Below are 26,276 nucleotides of genomic sequence, written 5' to 3' on the forward strand. Positions count from 1 at the left end.
CGTACAGTCCACGGAAAGAATGAACACAGTAAGAGCTCTGATGTCTGTTATTTTATCATGGTGATCGTTCCTCCCTATGTAGGTTGGTGTTAACAAAATATTTTCGCATTTGGAGGAAAAAGTTGGTGATTGAATTTTGTGAGAAGATTCCATCGCAACAAAAAAAGCCTTTCTTTTAATGATGTCCAGCCCAAATCCTGTATCATTTCTGTGACACACTCCCATATTTCACAATAAAACAAAACATGTTTCCTTTCTTTGAACTTTGTGATGTACTCCGTCAGTCCTATCTGTTAAGGATCCCACAGTACTGTAAAAGAGGGTGGACAAGTGTAGTGTAGGCAGTCTCCTTAGTAGGGCCTGTTACATTTTCTAAGTGTCCTGCCAATAAAACGCAGTCTTTGGATAGCCTTCGCCACAATGTTTTCTGTGTGTTCCTTCCAATTTAAGTTGCTCGTAATTGTAATACCTAGGTATTTAGTTGAATTTGCAGCTTTTAGATTAGACTGATATATTGTGTAACCAAAGTTTACTGAGTTCCTTTTAGCACTCATGTGGATGACCTCACACTTTTCGTTATTCACGGTTAACTGCCACTTTTCACATCATTCAGATATCTTTTCTAAATCGTTTTGCAGTTTGTTTTGATCTTCTGATGACTTTATTAGTCGATAAATGACAGCGTCATCTGCAAACAACCGAAGACGGCTGCTCAGATTGTCTCCCAAATTGTTTATACAGATAAGGAACAGCAAAGAGCTTATAACACTACCTTGGGGAATGCCAGATATCACTTCTGTTTTACTCAATGACTTTCCGTCAATTACTACAAACTGTGACCTCTGTCAGGAAATCACAAATCCAGTCACATAACTGAGGCGATATTCCATAAGCACGCAATTTCACTAAGAGCCGCTTGTGTGGCACAGTGTCAAAAGCCTTCTGGAAATCCAGAAATACGGAATCGATCTGAAATCCCTTGTCAATAGAACTCAACACTTCATGTGAATAAAGAGCTAGTTGTGTTTCACAGGAAAGATGTTTTCTAAACCCTTGTTGACTGTGTGTCAATAGACCATTATCTTTGAGGTAATTCATAATGTTCTAACACAATATATGTTCCAAAATCCTGCTGCATATCGAGGTTAACAATTTGGGCCTGTAATTTTGTGGATTACTCCTACTACCTTTCGTGAATATTGGTGCGACCTGTGGAACTTTCCACTCTGCACAGGCATGCTTGACAATCTGTATTTCAGGATGTCGGAAGATTACTAGATTGTGGGTTACTGTGAATGAACAAGTTCTGCCTGACTGTTATACATTTAATAATTTAAGCTTAGAGCTGTGCATATAAAGAAGACTGTCTGTGTCACATTCAATAAAAAGGCACTAGAGTGGCAGGGCACGCACGCACACACACACACACACACACACACACACACACACACACACACACGGAGAGAGAGAGAGAGAACAGAAATAAACCCCCATGCTATAGTACACAAACACAACCAACATCACAATCATCATAAACGAAAAATAACTTTCCTTAAACTTTCACAATAAAGTTAAATAAGCACGTGCTAGAAATGCAATAACAAAATAGAGCCACCTATAACTTATGGAAAATAATACCTCTGTTTTAACTTCTATCACACCTTCATCTGTCATTGTGCTCATTTGCTTTATTGGTACATTTTCATCTTCCAATGGCTTCAAGAGTGCTTGTTTCTCTGGAGGAAGTTCTTCTAATCTAACAACATCTGCTTTATTCAGGACTACCATCAGTGGCTGAAATGTGAGCAAAACATGGATCAGGAAGTAAAACCACCTATCTCAACACTGAAATGGTCATGTCACAACAAAAACAGACATTTTCTTACCTTGTTGGCGAACAGCGGTTTAATACTTTCGAAGAGTTTAACCTGGAAAAAAAAAAAAAAAAAAAAAAAAAAAAAAAAAAAAAAAAAAAAAAACAAAGATCTCAATTATTTGCATGTTGGATAATGTCATTGGATGAATTTCCATGGACACAAAAATATGCAAAAATTCATTTTAATTCCTCCAATACTACAAACATTTTCTCAAACATCACACTTTAAAAACATAATACTTTACTTTTGTATGTTCCACAACTTGCATTAGTAATTCCAAGGATGCACTGAAGAGCTGGGTCACATTTCAGTCACCATATAACCATAATGCTGATGATCAAACTGTAAGTCAATGTTTTCTCATTTTCTTGGTGCTACATATCTTTCACAGCCTACACTTCATTGTGATGTGCAGTTTCTTCTTGAAACTTTCCTGCTTCAGATTCAGCTAATATAATCCAACTACCCTTCAGTGGGTGTACAGAAAACATCACAGGCTTTTAGGCTGGAATCAAGTTCAGACAGTATGTTTGAAGGGCTTTCTGCAATTTTAGATGCTCTCCAACAGTGAGATTTTTTATGCCCTATGTAACTGCCCTTCTTTTCCTATATGTCATAGGAAAATTGTTTCCAGTTCTTTGTCTCCTCTGTCAGCAGGTCACTGAGGACAGAACTCAATCCAGACGTGATAAGGATGGGGAAGGAAATTGGCTATGTCCTTTTCAAAGTAACCACTCACCCTAACCAATTTATGAAAACCTAAATCGGGATCAATGGATTGCGGTTTGCATACTCTGCCTCCCAAACAAGTAGTGTGTGCTAACCATTGCACCATCTTGTTCAATGCATGGTCCCTAGAGCAGAGACCAAACATTAGCTCAAATTGGAGACGGATTAGCATGGAAATCAATATGTCTTACCCAAACAGCTATCTCACTTAAGACCCCAGCTCTTTAAAGGCTAATGACATCAGAATAATTATTCTGTTCATTGCATATAACAGCATTAGAACTACAAAGAGAGAAACAGAAAGAGAAAGAGAAAGAGAGAGAGAGAGAGAGAGAGAGAGAGAGAGAGAGAGAGAGAGATGCACACATGCATGCCACTCTAAATGTAGTGAGAGTTGTGTACATACTTGCTCTTCTACAGTGTGTCCACACTGCTCAGACAAATCCATAATGTAAAGCACAGCTGCACGGAGGTGGGCAAGTGCAGTAACCGCCTGCATTTCTATAACATTACGTTCTTCAAGAGGATGATCCAGAATTCCAGGAGTATCAATAACTTGCCACCTCAGATACTTGTAGTCAGTGTGACCAACATACAGTGATTTAGTTGTGAAAGCATACGGCTGAACCTCCACATCGGCTCTTGTAATCTGTTAAAAACATTTAAGTTCATAGTATTTCAAACAATACATGGTCAATTTCACTACAGGTGCTATTTAATGAGTACCATTTTTTCCAAATTAAGTGGAACTGTCAACACTTCAATTCAGACACATTCAATTAATACATCATTACCACATCATCACATAGTACAGGATTTTCAAATAGTCTCCTCTTCAGGATTGAAAAGATTGTTTCTCGTTTTGTTACCTGGCTGCAGATGGTTTGCATAGGATGTTAAGATACATTTTCCATAAACTACTGAGAGAGAAGCTCTTAGAGTATGTCACATGTATGTGAACTTAGAGAAGTATTAAGCAAAATAAAAAAGAAAATTCAAACAATCTAGAGCTGTTTAAAGATGCAAGCAAGTCATTTATAGACAGATTCATTAATTACTTAAATATGATGTGGTCAGGAGATGATATAGCTGAGAACTAGACTAAATGAACTGTTATTCCTATCTTCATAAAGGAGACGTGAACAATTATGATAGATACAGTGGAATAAGTTTATTGAATCTAGCACATAAAATTTTTGCCAACAACGTCAAAAACAAATTGTACAGACACTACGAACCCAACATAGGTGCGGAGCAAAATGTCTAAAGGAAGATCATGCTGTGATGGCCGTTTTTCCACTAAATTTGCTAATAGAAAAAATCTAGAAACACAAATTCCCTTTGTTAACTTCAAAAAAGCTTTTGATAAAGTTAATAAAAACAAACTGTTACATATTCTGGCAGATGATCATGTTCCCCACCATCTTATCAATAATACATGCACGATTTGTAGAATGAATTTAATCAGTGTCAAGGAAGAGGACAGATTATCACAATGGGGCAAAATACATGCAGTAGTAGCAACAGGGATATGGCCTTTCGGCATTGTTGTTTAAAATGATCCAAGAGTTGAGACAATGCCAGCAGCTTCATTCAAGTCAACAGAAACATAAAGCTAATTGGTTTACTTTTTGCATATGATTTAGCTTTTGTAGCATCTCCAGGGGTGGCTTGCAGCACTCTGTATACAACTGACAGGTTATATCTGAGGGAAACAGCTTGAACACCAATACAAAAAAAAACCTATGGCCTTCTGCGGAAAATACCCATTACAGATTACTATGTTTGAAAGATAGAATTCTAGAAAGAGTGGTCACATTCATATATTTAGTCTATGAACTAGCCTTCCTGTAAGAAACAAACCTAGCTGAAAAACCCACCAGGTATACAAAACCAAAGGGCGTTGTTAATAATGTAACAAAACCTTCGCTATTTCAGCACACGCCAGAATACGACTTTATAAAACCTTAGCAAGACCGGTGCTGTGCTATGGCAGTGAAGCCTGGGCAATTAGGGCAAGAGATTGGAAAAGACTAACAGCCTGTGAAATGAAATTCTTGATATGAACATTTGGTCACAAAGAAATGAAGATTTGCAAATAATGTGCATTTGGTGCAATTTTTACTAACACAATTGGCCATTATCCCTCTTTATTGCCTGCAACTTGCAACATTATGGTTTACAACCTCTTTTGCGATAAAGCTTGTAACTACATACTTTCTTGGTGTTGTTGGCTCATAATAAAAATGCACATCATTGCATGAATGTGGGTTCTTCAATGAATATTCCAATTCTTTTTATGATTTGAGCAATCTAAAGAAGGTCGTAGACAGTAGACAAAGCTAGTCATCTTGCTTTGACTGTACAATTAAAATTATGATCTAGGCCATAAAAGCTTTTTTACATTAAAAAAAACATCTATTTAATAAAATAAATGTGGACAAAAATTGGAGACACTCCTGGATCTTGAAAGTAAGCAAGCAAGCAAGCAATAACAATGAAACACAGAACAACAGAGTAAACACATAGTTACTGACACAATGCAGACTGGAAATTGTTCGTTTGATATTATCATCATGCAACAAGGATCTTTCAAAATTATGACTTCTATTTTTTAAAAATACATATGCTTTTTGTTTGCAAAATACACTTACCTTGTTAATAAAGCTGGATTTTCCAACGTTTGGAAAACCACAAATTATGATTGTTCTTGTAAACGGATCAATAGAAGGTAACCTTGCCAAGTGTTGTCTCACTTGTTCCAAATATTGCAGGTTTGGACCTTGTCGTTTCATAATGGTTGCCATACTAAAAGAAGAAATATAAGTTGAATTACATGTAAAACAGATGTAACACATCAATATCCCACAAACAGAAAAGAACTATAACCAAGTAACAATATAATCTTTACAATAAAGTGGAAAGTCTTATATAGCAAACTCTCGCCAATCCACTCATTGGTAGTCCGACTTCTCAGTAACCCGGCCCACATCAAGCCTCCATTCGCTGAAGCGGAAAAGAAGCAGACAAAAATGAACTCTTGTGCACAGCAATGTTTTTAGTTACACTGTTAAACAATGCTATACAAGTTTGAACCTTTCAGAACCATGGCTTCTGAAAGAAAACACATTACACTACACCTCAAGCAGAAACTCAATTAGAGATAAGTAGAACTGAGATTCTTCGCAGAAAGACATTGCTGTTGAGTACAATGTTGGACGAGCAACTATTTATGACAAAATTTAACAGACGAAGAGATAATCAAAATCTTAAAGGAAAGTTATGAGGAAGAGAACACAGGAGGATAGAACATGAAGATATCTCACATTGCTGGTGCTGAAGCTGCAGACATCTTAAGCACATTATCCAACACTCAGAAACATACAATACCAATGTAATGCTTGTAAAACCATTATGTGATAAAGCATAATACCATCACATTTCATCATTGTGACAACTAAAAATTCGGGACATTTTTCATAATGAATGATACTACAGTATATGTGCACACTCAAGGACTAAATTTTACATGAAAATGAATATCTTTGGATTTAATAACGTATAATCCCTATGTGTCTACACTACATTTAAGAAACATTAAAAAATCTGGTACTTCTGCTAATACAGCACCAATATGTGCAAGGAATCACCAGATTAGTAAGAATCTACACAATTTCGAATAAAGAACTAATTCTGCACTACCTGGCCCAGTAGTGATGAAGTGTACTTCACATATCCCTTTTACTAACATACTGGAGAGTGAAACTGTGTTTACAAGTGCACTGAAAACACTAAATGTGAGTGGTTTTATTGCTAAAAGTTAATGACTGATGTCTTAGAAACATGTACAATCGACCCTTCAATTCATATCAATAGCATTTTGCACTTTCAGTTCCTGTTCCCAACCTATATGAAGTGATTCTTTATATGATATCAAATTAACAAATAATTAATAAATAATAAATAATTAATAAATAAATGACATTGGAATGTTTAACTTATAAATTCTCTATGACTGAAGATGGTCTGATTTATAGTAGGTACAAGAACTTGATGGAAAGGAAAAAAAATCCTCTATTAAAGAGTATGAGCTGTGTCTAAAAACGACCTGTATTATAAAGTTCTGACGTCAAATTAGAAGGATGGCAGCCATTTTACCACAATAAATTCCAGCTCTCTAAAGTACTGGAGGGGACTAGGAAATGCTGTTAAGGTCCTAGACCCAATGAAGGGAAACTCCTGATCTACACCTCCATGCGGTAGAGAATGGGAAACCTCACTTCATGTGATGGCTAACGTAGACAGGGACCAAGGGATGACTGGGATAAGTCATCACCCAGCATTCGCTGGACAGGAATGAGGAAATGAGAAATCGTCTCCAAAGGCAGAAGAACCAGGTGATGGTCAATGGCATAGGACGTGGAAGGCAATGGGGAAACCACCACATTAAAGAACTACGGTTATCCCAAGTATCAGCAGTAAACCATGTCAGTATCTTCCGTAAAATTTTTCAGAGATAAAATAGTCCCCCAATCGGATCTCTGGGTGGGGACTGCAAAGGATATAGACAATGTGAAGGAAAAGAATTTCAATTTTAACATAGCCACTTGGAATGTGAGAACACTGGAATGACTGGAAATCGATATCCTAGGCATATCGGAGATGAGATGGCCCCAGCCAGGTGATTTCCGGTCTGGAGAATACAGTCATTCATTCACACCGGAACTGACCAAGATAGACCAGGAATGGGAGGAGTTGGAATAATTTTGAGGAAAAACTATGGCTCATGTGTCAAGGGAAATGTGCAATATAGCACCCGAATAATACCAGTCAAACTTGAAACTAAACCAAAGGACACTGTGATAATACAAATATACATGCCCACATCCAAAGAAGAAGATGCAGTCATTGACGAAATATATAAAGAAATAAGTAATGTGATGAGAAATGTTAAGGGAGATGAAAACCTGATTGCCATGGGGGACTGGAACATGATTGTGGGTGAAGAACCGGAGGAAGGAATTGTTGGCAAATATGGACTTGGAAGAAGGAATGAAGGAGGAGATTGGCTTATCGAGTTCTGCTCAAGGAACCAATTAGTTGTTGCAAACACACTTTTCCAACATCAAAAACGAAGAAGATACACATGGAAGGCCCCTGCAGACCTGAGGAGACAACACATTGATTACATTCTAGTGAAAGCATGTTTTAGGTACCAGCTAAAAGATTGCAGGTGCTATCCATCTACAGACATAGGCAGTGATCTCAACCTGGTCCTGATGAAAAGTTCATTGGGATTCAAATGTTTGAAGAAGAAGCCAGTAAAACAAACTGGAACTAGAAAAATTGAAAACTGAGAGACTGGCAAAGCGCTATGCTCCTGAAACAGATAACCTAGCTAAGATTTTTCAACATGTTGGAGTAGATGAAGAGTGGGATCAAATTAAATCTGGTATATATAAAGCAGCGGAAAAGATAGCTGGAAGAACTGAACCCAAAAACAAGAGGAAATACATTACAGCAGATATTATTGAGCTTATAGAAAACAGGAGATTATACAAAAATGCAACTGATGAACAAGGAAAAGTTGAATACAGAAGACTAAGGAATTTAGTTAATAGAAAAGCTAGGAAAGCAAAAGAAAATTTTCTTGAAGAAATGTGCAGAGAAGTGGAAGAAAATATGCAAAACGGAAGAACTGGTTTAGCCTACAGAATAGTAAATCAATTTTTTAACAAACGTAAAACAACACTCTCAGGCACAATAAAAAATAAAGAGGGGATAATGCTGTTTGATGAAGACATGGTGAAAAGATGGAAAGAATACATAGAGGAGTTGTATGCTGGAACACCTCTTTCGGAGGAAGTAATAGGAAGAGAAGAGCAAGTAGACGAAGACAAGAGAGATAAGATTCTGCAAGAAGAATTTGACAGAGCTCTAAAAGAACTACAGGACAACAAAGCAACAGGTATTGATGACATCGCTGCAGAACTAATAAAGAATGCTCGTGACAGCATGAAAATGATGCTGCTTAAACTTATTAGGTCCATCTATAACACAGGAGATATACTGAAACTTCCAGAAATGTATCATTGTTCCTATACCAAAGAAGGCAGCAGCTACAAAATGCAAACAGTACCGAACTCTAAGCCTAACATCACATGCATCAAAAATTCTCACAAAAATAGTTCTGAAGAGAATTGAAAAAAAGGTGGAAGATATGCTGAGTGAAGACCAGTTTGGCTTCAGAAGAGGACTGGGTAAAAGAGAGGCGATTCTGGCACAGACTCATTATTGAAAAGCAATTACAGAAAAATTAACCAACTTATATTGCCTTTGTAGACATGGAAAAGGCATTTGATAATGTTATCTGGCAAGAGATGTTCAGAGTGCTGAGGAAAAGTGGAATAAAGTACAAAGACATCCGTGTGATACTCAGCTTCTATAAGAATGAGGTGGCAGTGATTAGGAACTGTCATCATGAACAAGAAGCAAATATTAGAAAAGGGGTAAGGCAAGGATGTGCTCTGCCTCCTCTTATATTCAATGCTTACATCCAGGAAGCTATACACCAAGTTCGAGAAACTACTGAGATAGGGATCAAAATTATTGGGCAGAAGATAGACGTCTACATTATGCAGATGATATTGCTATAGTCACAGAGACAAAAGAAGATCTAGAGGATGTCCTCAAAACAATGAAAAAATCTATGCCATCAGTATGGAATGAGAATAAACAAGAAAAAGACTAAAGTGATGGTATGCAGTACAGGAGCAGAATACGAACCTTTGAGAATAAGAATTGGAAGAGAGGAGCTGGAAGTGATAGAGGAATTTACTTACCTGGGAAGCAAAATCACAAGAGATGGTAGAAGCCAGAAAGAAATTACAACCAGAATACAAAAGGCCAAAATTGCATTTAATCAGAAAAGGAACTTACCCACCAGCAACAACATCAGTCTGAAAATAAGGAAATGTATCATGAAAGGTTTCGTTTGAAGTGTGGCCCTATACGGATGTGAAACTTGGACGATTGGAAGAGAAGAGAGAAGACGGCTAGAGGCCCTGGAGATGTGGTGCTATAGAAGGATGATGAAGACCAGCTGAAGAGAGAAAGCAACAAACGAAGAGGTGCTTAGAAGAGTACAGGAAACTATATCTCTGTGGAGGCACATACAAACAAGAAGAGACAAACTTGTAGGCCACATCCTACAACACAACAACATCATTCGAACAATAGCAGAAGGAGCTACTGAGGGAAGGAATCGGCGGGGCCGACAAATCCATCCGCACATATCCAGACACAAGAAGACATATATAAAAGCAAAGAGTTTGGGCAGAGATGTCAGTCGAGGCGGAAGTACAGAGGCAAAGATGATGTTGAATGACTGGTGAGGTATGAGTGGTGGCAACTTGAAATTAGCGGAGGTTGAGGTCTGGTGGGTAACGGGAAGAGAGGATATATTGAAGGGCAAGTTCCCATCTCTGGAGTTCTGATAGGTTGGTGTTAGTGGGAAGTATCCAGATAACCCGGACAGTGTAACACTTTGCCAAGATGTGCTGGCCGTGCATCAAGGCATGTTTAGCCACAGGGTGATCCAGATTACCGACAATCACTGTCTGCCTGTGTCCATTCATGCGAATGGACAGTTTGTTGCTGGTCATTCCCACATAGAAAGCTTCGCAGTGTAGGCAGGTCAGTTGGTAAATCACGTGGGTGCTTTCACAGGTAGCTCTGTCTTTGATCATGTACACCTTCACCTTCAGGGTGACAGGACTGGAGTAGGTGGTGGTGGGAGGGTGCATGGGGCAGGTTTTACACTGGGGCTGGTTACAAGGGTAGGAGCCAGAGGGTAGGGAAAGTGGTTTGGGGATTTCAAAGGGATGAACTAAAAGGTTACGAAGGTTAGGTGGACGGCGGAAAGACACTCTTGGTGGAGTGGGGAGGATTTCATGAAGGATGATCTCATTTCAGGGCAGAATTTGAGGAAGTTGTATCCCTGCTGGAGAGCCACATTCAGAGAGTGATCCAGTACCCGGAAAGTATCCTGTCACAAGTGGGGCACTTTTGTGGTTCTTCTGTGGGAGGTTCTGGGTTTGAGGGGATGAGGGAGTGGCTCTACTTATTTGCTTCTGTACCAGGTCGGGAGGGTAGTTGCGGGATGCGAAACCTGTTTTCAGGTTGTTGGTGTAATGGTTCAGGAATTCAGGACTGGAGCAGATTCGTTTACCACGAAGACCTAGGGTGTAGGGAAGGGACCGTTTGATATGGAATGGGTGGCAGCTGTCATAATGGAGGTACGGTGGCTTGTTGGTGGGTTTGATGTGGACGGACGTGTGAAGCTGGCCATTGGACAGATGGAGGTCAACGTCAAGGAAAGTGGCATGGGATTTGGAGTAGGACCAGGTGAATCTGATGGAACCAAAGGAGTTGAGGTTGGAGAGGAAATTCTGGAGTTCTTCTTCACTGTGAGTCCAGATCATGAAGATGTCATCAATAAATCTGTACCAAACTTTGGGTTGGCAGGCCTGGGTAACCAAGAAGGTTTCCTCTAAGTGGCCCATAAATAGGTTGGCGTATGAGGGGGCCATCCTGGTACCCATGGCTGTTCCCTTTAATTGTTGGTATGTCTGGCCTTCGAAAGTGAAGAAGTTGTGAGTCAGGATGAAGCTGGCTGAGGTAATGAGGAAACAGGTTTTAGGTAGGGTGGCAGGTGATCGGCGTGAAAGGAAGTGCTCCATCGCAGCGAGGCCCTGGACGTGCGGAATATTTGTGTATAAGGAAGTGCCATCAATGGTTACAAGGATGGTTTCCGGGGGTAACAGATTGGGTAAGGATTCCAGGTGTTCGAGAAAGTGGTTGGTGTCTTTGTTGAAGGTGTTGACCTACGTAGACAGAGATACGTTCTGTGGGGGCTTGGTAACCAGCTATAATGGGGCGGCCGGGATGATTGGGTTTATGAATTTTAGGAAGTAGGTAGAAGGTAGGGGCGCAGGGTGTCGGTGGGGTCGGGAGGTTGATGGAGTCAGGTGAAAGGTTTTGTAGGGGGCCTAAGGTTCTGAGGATTCCTTGAAGCTCCGCCTGGACATCAGGAATGGGATTACCTTGGCAAACTTTGTATGTAGTGTTGTCTGAAAGCTGACTCAGTCCCTCAGCCAATATATATATGAGGTGACTTACCGAACGAAAGCGCTGGCAGGTCGATAGACACACAAACTAACACAAACATACACACAAAATTCAAGCTTTCGCAACAAACTGTTGCCTCATCAGGAAAGAGGGAAGGAGAGGGAAAGATGAAAGGAAGTGGGTTTTAAGGGAGAGGGTAAGGAGTCATTCCAATCCCGGGAGCGGAAAGACTTACCTTAGGGGGAAAAAAGGACTAAGGTAAGTCTTTCCGCTCCCGGGATTGGAATGACTCCTTACCCTCTCCCTTAAAACCCACAACCTTTCGTCTTTCCCTCTTTCCTGATGAGGCAACAGTTTGTTGCGAAAGCTTGAATTTCATGTGTATGTTTGTGTTTGTTTGTGTGTCTATCGACCTGCCAGCACTTTCGTTCGGTAAGTCACATCATCTGTGTTTTTAGATATATTTTTCCCACGTGGAATGTTTCCCTCTATTATATATATGACACACACACACACACACACACACACACACACACACACACACACACACTATGTTCGCAATCTTTTAAAAATTTAGAGGGGCGGCTCTAGCTTGATCTAGTTTTGATGTCTCACAGATTGACCGCGACCAGGAACTGCATGCAATCGCTAACCAAGAGGCCACTGCCTAGCGAAATCATTACAGAAGACGAACAGGAACAGGCAGACAGAGTCAATGCTCCTGCACCGGCACCCCCAATTAATCCCCTCCGTTGTCACACCGTCGTGTCGGCCACAATTAAATTAAACTATGCAAGCTTTCATAATAAAGGGAAACATTCCACGTAGGAAAAATATATCTAAAAACAAAGATGATGTGACTTACCAAATGAAAGTGCTGGCAGGTCGACAGACACACAAACAAACACAAACATACACACAAAATTCAAGCTTTCGCAACAAACTGTTGCCTCATCAGGAAAGAGGGAAGGAGAGGGAAAGACGAAAGGATGTGGGTTTTAAGGGAGAGGGTAAGGAGTCATTCCAATCCCGGGAGTGGAAAGACTTACCTTAGGGGGGGGAAAAAAGGAAAAAAGGACGGGTATACACTCGCGCGCACACACACACATATCCATCCACACATATACAGACACAAGCAGACATATTTATACGTCTGCTTGTGTCTGTATATGTGTGGATGGATATGTGTGTGTGTGTGTGTGTGTGTGTGTGTGTGTGTGTGTGTGTGTGTGTGTGTGTGTGTGTGTGTGTGTGCGCGAGTGTATACCCGTCCTTTTTTCCACACATATACAGACACAAGCAGACGTATTTATATGTCTGCTTGTGTCTGTATATGTGTGGATGGATATGTGTGTGTGTGCGAGTGTATACCCGTCCTTTTTTCCCCCCTAAGGTAAGTCTTTCCACTCCCGGGATTGGAATGACTCCTTACCCTCTCCCTTAAAACCCACATCCTTTCGTCTTTCCCTCTCCTTCCCTCTTTCCTGATGAGGCAACAGTTTGTTGCGAAAGCTTGAATTTTGTGTGTATGTTTGTGTTTGTTTGTGTGTCTGTCGACCTGCCAGCACTTTCATTTGGTAAGTCACATCATCTTTGTTTTAGATATATGCAAGCTTTTACTCGCACATGCACTGTATCAGTTTAGCTTTCTATTTACTTGTACACAGTTGAACGTGTTTACGACCTGAAGTGTGTAACATGTTGTGCACCATGCCGCCTGAAAAAGAAACGCCAGTTCATGGATAGCTGACCATCCTGGAACATTTACATATGACAGAGTTGTTTTATCTTGTTGAGTTTGTGAGAGAAACATTAAATGCAAACAAAAGTTTCAAATAGGCCAGCATGTCCAGACAAGTCTTCATATTGCAGGAATGCAGATGAATGGATCACGACAACTTCTGACAACAGCAAGTTGCAATAGCAGGGATTTGTCCAAAGTCAACCAAAAGAGTTGCTTTAACATGGATCTACATGAAGTGTTCACTGCCAGCAATATTCCTCTTCACAAACTTACAAATCCTATCCTCAAAGGCTTCCTGCACGAATATTGCTTAAATCCAAATATACCAGATGAATCAACATTGAGTAAAAATTACATACGAACAACGTACGTAAATATTCTAGAAGAAATACACAATGAACTCCAGGATGGCATTATCTGGATTTCAGTTGACAAAACTACAGACACCTGGCCTGTTAAATTGGAACTTTAATTATTGGTGCTTTAAAAGAAGAGCCTCCTTCTTCCTATTTAGCAGCCAGTAAAGAACTTGAAAAAGTAGATGATTCTATGATCACCAGATTTGTGATAAAGGGTATTAGAAAAATATTTCCAGAATCTTCTGCAAATGAAAGGGTGTTTGCGTTTATTTCAGATCCTGCGCCCTATATGATCAAAGCAGGAAAAGCCTTCCCCTCCGAGTGTTTTATCCCAATTTGATTCATGTGACATGCTTTGCTCATGGAGTACATTGCCTTGCTGAAGAAGTACATTCCACATTTGTAAATGTAAATAAACTGATTTCCTCCACAAAGAAAGTATCTTTAAAAGCTCCTGCTCACACCAAGACCTACAAAGAAAATCTACTAAATGTGACTTTACCTCCTGAACCAGTAGTAATCTGTTGGGGTATGTGGGTCAAAGCTGTATTGTTTTACAAATGAACATTTTGAGGGCATTAGAGGAGTAGTAAACAATTTCAATAGTGCACAGGCTGTGGGAGTTTGCCAGTGCAAGGTGGTTTTTAATGATTCTGGTACTGAAAAAGATACTGCTGGGTTTAGCACTCATTTTTCCATATAACTGCAAGTGTTACAAAGCTTGAAACTCAAGGTTTGGCATTGAATGAATCTATTCAGTTAATGAATAAAACTATTGTAGTGAACTCCTCATTGCCGGAGATATTCCCAAGAAAACTTAAAGAAAAATTTGAAAACGTTTTAAATAATAATTGGCAGCACTCTTCCTCGTAACAGATATGCACAGGTTCACAAATTTGAGATATAATGCCTGCAGTAACTATGTTATTATTATTATTATTATTATTATTATTATTATTATTATTATTATTCGATCCTGCATATTTCGATACTTTTCATGCATTTTTAAGTATTTTTCATGCATATTTGCATGCAAATTTTAAGTTTTTTTTTTTATAATGCATATAAACCAGTCTCTACTAATAACACATACATACCCTGTAAATTAACTTGTTACACATCATTCGATAAAAGAATCATCCAAATGATCTATGGAACATGTAACTGACTGACTAAAAGAAGAATGTTGGAAATCTGACAGGTACACATCACACTGTAAAGGACAAAAATCTTTCCTTGCAAATCAATACAGCTTGGGGTAATTTTAATTATATAATACTTGAGATACTTCTGAGGAAAGAAGAAAGATTAGAATTTCACAACCCATTGACAATGAAGTCACAAGAAACAAAGTACAACCTAAGTTTGGGGTGGGGAATCAGCTAGAACTTTTTCAAAGGAAATTACATAACTTAAGGAAATCATATAAAACCTAAATCAAATGTCCAAATCGAGATTTGAACTGCCATCACCCCAAATTCCAGTCCAGCACCTTACCTAATGCGCCACCATTATACATACAAGATATTTTTGAGTAGCTGCCTGTATATCCATAATCACGGAATGTGAGATGTAGTTTCTTCCCTCCATTTGAGGAGTAAAGTTAGGTTCAAATGGTAAAATTGTTATTGCATATGTTACATAACTGGATAATCAGAAATGATCAATACCGATTTTCTGACTCACAACCAAACTGTTACCTTCCACCCAAAACTTGACCTCAGACTAGGCTACAGATTGGTGTCATTACAACCTACATTGCAAAAACTAATGCAGGCACAAAAGAGCATCACAAGGGTTTGGTTCTCTTTCTGCTTGCAAATGCCAAATCATTAAGTTACGAGATGAAGCCAACATCCAATACTGAAAGGTTCAGTTCAGCTGCATAAGAAAGAAGACAGTATACCGCTATAGTGCCTCTGCACAACCAGTATGCTAGACATCAACAAAGTTGCCTCAGTCAGAATATAAAAAGAGAATAAGATATTTGAAAATATGTACATATAAATGTTACTATGGTTCCAATTTTGTGTGATACAGAACAACAACTCTTGACACCAAGCCCACTTGTTATATTATATTGTAATATTGTAACTTTTTAAATTTCAAGTAGGAATCTACTGTTATTTTGTATGGCATACCTTTGTCTCTCTCTCTCTCTCTCTCTCTCTCTCTCTCTCTAGCTCACCGGAGTACATTGAACTTATTGCTCATGAAAATGGTAAAAATTCATAAGCCTTACCGTCCCAATGCTGCACGTTTCAGTTGCTTACATCTGTATAGCGAGTCACCAAATTTTAGCAGGCGTACATAATCCTTTGCAACACTGGAAAAAATAGAAACTTTTGTACTGAATGCAGGCATCCAAGTAGTTACGTAAAAACGAAAAATTAAAGCATCTGTTTGGAAGCCTATTAGCATACGTTTACTAACCCACAATGTTCGAAACCATTTAAAACTGATTAAAATTCACCACTGTCAAAGGAACCAAACAAACAAAATGTTCATATTCTAAACAAAATAAGTAGATTCAAACTCTTTAGATAATACATCTTCACACACGTATCGCCTACAATTCACATATGACAATGAGTGAGGGGGGATGAGGAGTGCATCCAACATGTTAATGGAGAGCGAGAGCGAGCTATGGAACTCATCAAGTGCAGAGAAGAAATAAACTAAGGGGGGGACTCTCCTTAACATCCAAAAATTTAAAAAAACCATAAGTGTGGGTACAAGGAAGTTTTGAGTGCCAAGACCTGGAGGAATTAGGGGCTATGATTTTACCAAAGCGGCAATACAGACATTTGGATGGGTATTTTGGTGGAAGCAAATCTCCCCTGCATACTTTCCTCTCACTGACAAGAAGGGAAAATAATGAGTCTGGGAAGAACAATCATCACAAATGGCAAACAGCAAGCTGAGACCAATGAAGACAAGTAACAGAGTGCTTTAGGGTGATCTGTCGAGTTGGTGTTTCCATCTTATGAATGAAATGGAAACAACAACTTGGCATAAAACCTGTAAGTACACTATTAAATGATCATAGTGAAAATGCTTGACAGATAAAATAAAGCCAACTATTTAACTGTGACTTATGTAATTCTAATTACATGGATGGAAGGAAGTGACCTTTACAATAGGCCATGAAGGGACCTCTCATACACTCAATATTTATTGTACAATACTCAGTACTGCACAATAATATTGACTAGCAAAGAGCAGTTCATGCAATATATTGAAGGTGAGTGCAGAGCTTTAAAAATATTTACGCTCACTCCATACACTGTACTTTGCAAAGGTGGTATTCTGCGATAAGAGATAGTTCCCGTCGAGACTTCAAGATATACGGACATGAACAACTGATATGGATATTAATACATCATGAAAGACAGATGAACGAAATCATCTGTTGAAGTGCATTTAGGTGAGTAGTTTGATTACATATTTAATAGATCTTCAGTAATTGGGTATAGAAACATTCAACTAAATCCTTTAAGTGCAGGGGAAAGGCACTACCACTGCTTCTTTGTTCATTTCAGAAGCCTCAATTATTTATAGCAGAAATAAATACCTACTTACCCAACCACTCACCCACCCTCTACAATGGCGTATCTTACTTTCTTCAGGTTTACTGATCACTTCTCGCATTGTGGAAAGTGAAATCAGACAAGTACATGAACAGACTCACAAATGCTGCAAGTTCTCTTAGCACCATGTAGTATGGTCATGTGTTTTTCAGCCTATTAGTGTGACTGTGTGTAGAACACCTTCCAAGCCACTTTTTCACCCATTGTCACTTCCCTTTGTTTTTCTTTTTGCAGCATTTAGTGATTGCAATTGCAATACACACAAATTCCAAACTGCCAAGTGCCGACAAGTTTGCTACAAATGCAGAGTTCTAACTGATGCACCCCAAGCAAAAATAATGTGCCATAGTATCGTACCTTTTTGGCCTCCCACCTTCTGACAATGTGTTGACACAGTACTATTGTTCAATAAATATTAAGCATGTGAGGGCCCCTTTATCATCTGACAATTACCGCCTTAGAAAAGAGGACTCACCAGTTGCAAATCCTATCTATCTTTTCCAGTGATGTCTCCTATTTGCTGACAAGAGAGCATCCTTTACATTTCTACAAAGACCAGGCATCAATAAGAGGGCAAATTTAAATTCAAAAGTGTGTGGCCAACTCATCTTTTTTCATTAAGTGCAAGAGAATAGGCAAAGGAAGAAACAGCACTGGTGAGGGAAAAGCACAAGTTAGGGGAGACAGGTGCACCTGTACGAATATAGTACTGGTATTAATGTTTCTGCTTGACTATCAGGCATCTCCATTATATTGCACATACCGGTATACTCTTAGTGTGTAATTCTATAAAAGAAATTTTTGCTGATCTATTTGTTTTCACTTCTTATTCTCATTACTCTTTCAATTGTCTCACCTCACAAGTTATTCTAGGAAATTATAAATAAAAGCTAATCTTACTTGTCAATAAGATGACGCGCCATATTCAGCTGACCCAGCGCCAATTTGTAATGATCTTTGTCATAGAGAACATTCATAAGATCAGCATAAAAAGGATGAATATCCTGAAAAATAAAACAAAAACAACTAACTGATAAAGATACAGGTCTGCAAAATTTTACATGTTATGGTGCTGGAATAGATCTCCCAACAAAGCAACAGTATTTAATACAGTATAAAAAAACAATGAGCGGGCTGAATGTAGCTCACATTTATGTCTCAGTGCTGAATGTGAGATGATGCATAAAAAAACTACTTAGGATCATCCTGGAAAGAACTGATGTAATGCACAGCTAATGACCATTTACAACTGACTAACTCATTTCATTCCAAAAAGAAGTGCATATTCATCATAGCAGATCCTCCTAGACTGAATGATTTTGGGCAGTACTTATCATAATGTGCATTCTCATCCAATGCATTATGGGAAATACACCAGTTTTATTGCAAACCATGACAAAAATATTACATATCACCAATGAAGAATAACATGGCAAAAATATTACTTAACACCAGTGAAGAATAACACAAATATTGGGCAAGTCAAAAAATAGCAGACTCCCATGCTTTCCCCCTGACGGCTTTCCTGTAGATCATAGCTCCACTTGCAGGAGATACCAAAGAACATTACATGCCACGTGCTGCAAATGGGCTTCAATATAGCTGACAATCACAGAAACTACGCAATATATATTACTTATATCAAACACAGACTTGAACCCTGTTTCTACCATTAGAAACCATGCATCCCAATATCACACTATCATTTAGCTTTGACAAAATTTATTTAAATCTGTAGTAGATCTTTACCATGTACAGAATAATTTACAGGATAAATTAAATAATAATAGGCGCTACCCAAAATATCCGAGAATTTCACTGTAAAAATTGGTAAACTGTACTGATGTCCTCTGACATCTATAGTAGTCATCTCGGGCATGTATGCAATGATCTCAGTATTGTTTGCATTTTTGGAAGCACTCCTGGAAACCAGTAGAGTGAAGGGTGTGCAGGACTCATTGTGATTCCACTTGGATGTCTTCAATTGAGTCAAAATGTCGTCCTTTCAAGGCAATTTTCATCTTTGGGAACAGGCGGAAGTCTCACAGGACTAGGTCTGGAGGAACTACTTCACAATGAACAAAGTGTGCGCATGTGAATTGTCACTGTATAACCAACCAGCCTTTCTTTTTCCACAACTCCAGCCATTTGCACAAAACATTTTCCCTGAGTCGCTTCAAAACTGCGCAGTAAAACTACCCATCAGCAGTCTGACCAAGTGGAACAAACTCTTTATGCACTGTTCCCCAAATGTTGAAAAAAATTATCAACACTGACATGTTGCTGCAAAGTTTTTTGTGGTTTTAGGGCGCACAACTTCAACGGTCATTAGCGCCCAGACTACGTTAGGAATGCACCGCGAGTCAAGTTTAAAACAGCAACAAAACGGAAAACACGATAAAAGACAGACTGACAGGCATAGGATTAAAAAACAGCATAATCAAATGTCCTTAGAGAGGGTTGTCAAGTTGATAAAATGAAGAACGCGAGCAGCAGCTCGTGGGTCATCCGCTAAAATGGCATCTAGAGTACATGGCAGGCCAAGATCAAGACGCAGTGTGTTAAAATCCGGACAGGACGTTAAAATGTGGCGGACCGTCAGCAATTGCCCACATGGGCAGAACAGCGCCGGCGCAGCCGTCAGCAGATGGCGATGGCTGAACCGGCAGTGTCAAATTCGTAACCGGGCCAAAACTACCTCCTCCCGCCGAGAAGGGCGTGAGGACGACGTCCAAGCCGCGGGAAGAGGTTTCAAGGCCCGAAGCTTGTTGTCTGTAAGTGCAGCCCATTCAGCATGCCACAGCGATAAAATGCGCTGACAAATGACCCTGCTACAATCTGACGAAGGGACACAACAAGAAGCTGTCCGAGGCTGGAGGACCACAGCCTTGGCCGCGGCATCTGCAGCTTCGTTCCCAGGGATACAGACATGGCCAGGAACCCACATAAAGCTAACCGGAGAACCGACGCCCACCAGCTGCTGAAGAGAGCATTGGATCCGGTGCACGAAAGGGTGAATCGGGTACGGATCACTGAGGCTCTGGATGGCGCTCAGGGAATCGGAGCAGATGACATAAGCAGAATGTCGGTGGCGGCAGATGTAAAGAACAGCCTGGTAGAGGGCAAAGAGCTCAGCTGTGAAAACCGAACAATGGCCATGGAGCCGGTATTTGAAACTTTGTGCCCTGACAATAAAAGAACACCCGACCCTGTCATTGGTCTTAGAGCCATCTGTATAAATGAAGGTCATATTAATGAACTTTGAACGAAGTTCGACAAAACGGGAGTGGTAGACCGAACCGGGGATAACCTCCTTTGGGAGCGAGCTGAGGTCAAGGTGAACGCGAACCTGAGCCTGGAGCCAAGGTGGCGTGTGGCTCTCACCCACTCGAAAGGTTGCAGGGAGTGAAAAATTAAGGTGTTGAAGGAGGCGACGAAAGCGAACTCCAGGGGGTAGCAGGGCAGAGACATACAACCCGTATTGACGGTCTAGAGAGTCGTCAAAAAAGGAACGATAAGACGGGTGGTCGGGCATTGCCAGTAGCCGACAGGCATACCGACAAAGCAGTATATCGCGTCGGTAGGTGAGTGGCAATTCACCAGCGTCAGCATGAAGACTCAACGGGACTAGTATAAAACGCTCCGATCGCAAGTCGTAAACCCCGATGTTGTATGGAGTTGAGGCGGCGTAAGATGGATGGCCGTGCAGAGGAGTATACAAAGCTCCCATAATCCAGCTTGGAGCGGACGATCGACCGATATAGGCGAAGTAGGACGGTTCGATCCGCTCCCCACGACATACCACTGAGAACACGGAGGACATTTAGAGAACGGGTACAACGGGCAGCCAAATATGACACATGTGGAGACCAGCTAAGTTTCCTGTCAAATGTAAGACCTAAAAATTTTGTTGTCTCCACGAATGAGAGAGCAATGGGACCGAGTCGTAAGGACGGTGGGAGAAACTCTTTGTAGCGCCAGAAGTTAATACAGACCGTCTTCTCGGCAGAAAAACGGAAGCCATTGGCGACACTCCAGGAGTAAAGACGGTCAAGAGAACGCTGAAGACAGCGCTCCAGGAAACATGTACGCTGCGCACTGCAATAGATGGTAAAATCGTCAACGAAAAGGGAGCCTGATACATCAGCTGGGAGGCAATCCATTATTGGATTGATCGCTATGGCGAAGAGAGCGACGCTCAAAACTGAGCCCTGTGGCACCCCATTCTCCTGGCGAAAGGTGTCTGACAGGACAGAACCCACACGTACCCTGAACTGTCGATCCATTAAAAAGGAACGAATAAAAAGAGGGAGGCGACCGCGAAGGCCCCATGTATGCATGGTGCGGAGAATGCCCGCCCTCCAACAGGTGTCGTAAGCCTTCTCCAAATCAAAGAACACAGCCGCGGTCGGGCGCTTCCGCAAGAAGTTATTCATAATGAAGGTTGACAAGGTAACCAGATGGTCAACAGCAGAGCGGCGCCTACGAAATCCACATTGTACATTGGTAAGTAGGCGTCGAGACTCGAGCAGCCAAACCAAACGAGAGTTAACCATTCGCTCCATCACTTTACAGACACAGCTGGTAAGCGAGATGGGTCGATAACTGGAAGGCAAGTGCTTGTCCTTCCCCGGCTTAGGGATCGGGACAACAATAGACTCGCGCCAGCATGCGGGAACATGTCCCTCAATCCAGATGCGATTGTAAGTACGAAGAAGAAAACCTTTACCCGCAGCCTCCTCTGCCTGTTTGCGGGGGAGGAAGGCAGGGTGGTAATGAGCGGAGCTCGAAACCTCTGCGAAAAAGCGGCCGAAGGCATTGGAGACATCCTCAGGGGCCACAAGGACGTCATTCGCGACCGTCAAGCCAGAAACTGGTGAGTGGACCTTAGTGCCAGATAGCCGGCGCAGGCTACCCCGGACAACAGAAGAAGGAGTAAAACTGTTGAAGGTGCTTGTGAAAGCAGCCCAGATGGCTTTCTTGCTTTCTTTAATAATACGACGACACTGTGCACGTAATCGTTTATAATTGATACAATTTGCCACTGTAAGGTGGCGTTTAAAGATGCGTAAAGCACGTCGACGAGCACGTAAAGCGTCTCTACATGCTGCGGTCCACCAGGGGACCGGTACGCGACGTGGAGAAAAAGTAGGGCGAGGGATGGAATATTCAGCAGCAGTGAGAATGACTTCCGTGAGGTGTGTGACCTGACGATCGCAGCTTGTGAAGGTTTGATCCTGAAAGGTCGCCCTGGAAGAGAAGAGCCCCCAGTCTGCTTTGGAGATGGTACAACTAGATGAGCATGGAGAGGGGGTATGCTGCAGGATATGGATAACACACGGGAAGTGGTCGCTCGAATATGTATCAGAAAGTGCATACCACTCAAACCGGCGTGCAAGTTGGGTAATACATGTAGAGAGGTCTAAATGGGAATAGGTGTGAGATGCGTCCGAAAGAAAAGTAGGGTCGCCAGTATTGAGGCAGACAAGATTGAGCTGGTTGAAAAGGTCTGCTAACAGGGAGCCCCTCGGGCAGGATGCTGGAGAGCCCCAAAGGCGATGGTGGGCATTGAAGTCTCCAGTTAACAAAAATGGTGCAGGTAGCTGAGCAATAATTTGCATCATGTCTGCCCTGGTAACGGCAGACGACGATGGAGTGTAAACAGTACAAATGGAAAATGTAAAAGTGGGGAGAGTAATTCGGATGGCAACTGCCTGCAGGCCGGTGTGCAACGTGATGGGATCGTAGTAAATATCATCCCGGACCAGCAAAATAACCCCTCCATGAGCCGGGACACCTACCACAGAGGGTAGGTCAAAACGCACAGAGGTGTAGTGTGCCAAGGCAATTTGATCGCATGGGTGTAGCTTTGTTTCCTGGAGGGCTACGACGAGCGGATGGTGCAAGCGGAGCAGCAACTTCAAGTCCTCTCGGTTGGAGCGAATGCTGCGAATATTCCAGTGAATAAGTGCCATCGTAAGAAGAAAAGGAAGATGAAAGAAGGGGTCACCTCGAAGGCCGCTGAGGGCCTGGATTCGAGGGAGCACTGCCGCCACTATCAGTAGGCGGACAGTCATCGTCCATTGGTTCTATAGGTTCATCGGCCATCTTGGTAAGATGGCCGGGAGGGGGAGCTTCCTCCGCCGGTGAACGGCCAGATGTTCGGCTACCAGCGGTGCAGCCAGGCGAAACGGATGACGGCCTGGGGCGGCAACCGCTGGGTGGCGCAGGAGAAGAAATTCGCCGTGGCGGAGAAGGAGAACTGTGCTTCCTATGAGCCTTCTTGGAAGGTTGTTTGGTGGAAGTACCGGTCGATGGCTGGGAGGTCGAGGTACGTAGGAAGTCTGCACGGGACGGTTCCTTCTTGAAGGCCAGTGCATCTGACTTCTGGGTCTTCGTCTTAGCAGAAGCTGATGAAGGGGCTGGTGTCTGTGGGGTGATGGGAGGAAGAGGAGACGTCGACCGCGCGATCTTAGCACTGGCCGAACGGACGACCGTGGTGCTGAAGGTCAGATCGCATGTCTGGGTTGCCACCTCCCTGGTAGCCCGAGGAGAGGAGAGGCGAGGACAGTACTTTATTTCCCCGCTGGGAGCAGCATGGGCTTCCTACTAGCCAATAGCTTGCGAGCAGCCGAGGTGGACACTTTCTCTTTGACCCGAATTTCTTGGATATAGCGGGAGGATGCTGCATGGGCACCTTGACAGTTCACACAACGAGGAGACGGAGGTGGACAGTCACCCTCATGGGCATCCCTGCCACAAGTGACACATTTAGCCGCATTGGAACAAGGCTGTCGAGTGTGATTGAAACGCTGACACTGGTAGCAGCGCGTAGGTGTCGGGACATAGGGGCGAACAGAAATAACCTCGTAGCCCGCTTTGATGCGCGATGGCAGCTTAACACTATCAAAGGTCAAAAAAAGTGTCCGGGTCGGTACAAAGTTATTGTTGACCTTTTTCATGACCCTATGGACAGCCGTCACGCCCTGCTCAGCGAGGAAAGACTGAATCTCCTCGTCAGTCAATCCGTCGAGGGATCTAGTATAGACCACACCACGAGACGGATTCAAAGTTCGGTGAGCCTCCACCCGGACAGGGAACGTGTACAGGAGTGTGGCTCGAAGTCAGGAGGGAGGGAGAGAGAGAGAGAGAGAGAGAGAGAGAGAGAGAGAGAGAGAGAGAGAGAGAGAGAGAGAGAGAACTGTCGACTTACAGTACAACCAGGCAATCCCTATCACCAGAGAGTAGCTGAACAAACCGAAAAAAATAGTATGAATTCGAAAACAAGGGGGGTGCAGATACATTAAGAATGGAGGAGAATGGAATGATAGAGGCTATAATTCAGAAACAGGAGATAAACGAGCATGTGGTGAAATCACCACCAGGAAACTGCATATGAATACAGGAAACTATAAATAAGAATGTGTCAGTAGAATTTTTATGGCTGATAGAGGCAGGGTAGGACCCGTTGTCTAGGGGTAGCGTCTTTGATTCATAATCAAAATGTCTTCGGTTCCAGGTTCGATCCCCGCCAATGCCTAAATTTTGAAAAATAATCAGCATTGGTGGCCGAAAACTTCCGGCATAAGAAGTCAGCCTCATTCTGCCAAACGGCCTTGTCAAAGAGGGCGGAGGAGCGGATAGAGGTTCAGGGCACTCTTGTCCTAGGGGTGGGAAACTGCCCCTAAAGGCGGAAGAATCAGCAATGATCAACAACATGAGGATGCAGAAGGCAATGGAAACCACTGCATTAAAGACACGTAACGTGTATCCACGGGACATGTGGCCTGTAATTAAAGAAGTGTCATGATCTCTCCATTGGCAAAAGATTCCGGAATAGTCCCCCATTCGGATCTCCGGGAGGGGACTGCCAAGGGGGAGGTTACCATGAGAAAAAGATTGACTAATCAACGAAAGGATTCTACGAGTCAGTGCGTGGAATGTCAGAAGCTTGAATGTGGTAGAGAAACTAGAAAATCTGAAACGGGAAATGCAAAGGCTCAATCTAGATATAGTAGGGGTCAGTGAAGTGAAGTGGAAGCAAGACAAGGATTTCTGGTCAGATGAGTATCGGGTAATATCAACAGCAGCAGAAAATGGTAAAACAGGTGTAGGATTCGTTATGAATAAGAAGGTAGGGCAGAGGGTGTGTTACTGTGAACAGTTCAGTGACCGGGTTGTTCTAATCAGAATCGACACCAGACCAACACCGACAACGATAGTTCAGGTATACATGCCGACGTCGCAAGCTGAAGATGAACAGATAGAGAAAGTGTATGAGGATATTGAAAGGGTAATGCAGTATGTAAAGGGGGACGAAAATCTAATAGTCATGGGCGACTGGAATGCAGTTGTAGGGGAAGGAGTAGAAGAAAAGGTTACAGGAGAATATGGGCTTGGGACAAGGAATGAAAAAGGAGAAAGACTAATTGAGTTCTGTAACAAGTTTCAGCTAGTAATAGCGAATATCCTGTTCAAGAATCACAAGAGGAGGAGGTATACTTGGAAAAGGCCGGGGGATACGGGAAGATTTCAATTAGATTACATCATGGTCAGACAGAGATTCCGAAATCAGATACTGGATTGTAAGGCATACCCAGGAGCAGATATAGACTCAGATCACAATATAGTAGTGATGAAGAGTAGGCTGAAGTTCAAGACATTAGTCAGGAAGAATCAATACGCAAAAAACTGGGATACGGAAGTACTAAGGAATGACGAGATACGTTTGAAGTTCTCTAACGCTATAGATACAGCAATAAGGAATAGCGCAATAGGCAGTACAGTTGAAGAGGAATGGACATCTCTAAAAAGGGCCCTCACAGAAGTTGGGAAGGAAAACATTGGT

At 41.7% G+C, this 26,276-nt stretch overlaps 1 protein-coding gene across 1 annotated transcript in view; it reads right to left on the reverse strand.

Annotated features, from left to right (window-relative positions):
- The window catches only part of LOC126473197 (nucleolar GTP-binding protein 1), a 59,325-nt gene that overhangs the window by 16,867 nt on the left and 16,182 nt on the right, over nt 1-26,276 (reverse strand). The window contains exons 3-8 of the mRNA XM_050100094.1: nt 18,329-18,432; nt 16,081-16,164; nt 5,261-5,414; nt 3,013-3,255; nt 1,887-1,928; nt 1,639-1,794 (exon numbers count right to left, since the gene is read on the reverse strand). Coding sequence (XP_049956051.1) covers nt 1,639-1,794; nt 1,887-1,928; nt 3,013-3,255; nt 5,261-5,414; nt 16,081-16,164; nt 18,329-18,432 — 783 coding nt within the window. The remainder of the gene's footprint in view (nt 1-1,638; nt 1,795-1,886; nt 1,929-3,012; nt 3,256-5,260; nt 5,415-16,080; nt 16,165-18,328; nt 18,433-26,276) is intronic.

The sequence above is a fragment of the Schistocerca serialis genome, chromosome 4 (assembly GCF_023864345.2).
Source record: "Schistocerca serialis cubense isolate TAMUIC-IGC-003099 chromosome 4, iqSchSeri2.2, whole genome shotgun sequence".
NCBI lineage: Eukaryota > Metazoa > Arthropoda > Insecta > Orthoptera > Acrididae > Schistocerca > Schistocerca serialis.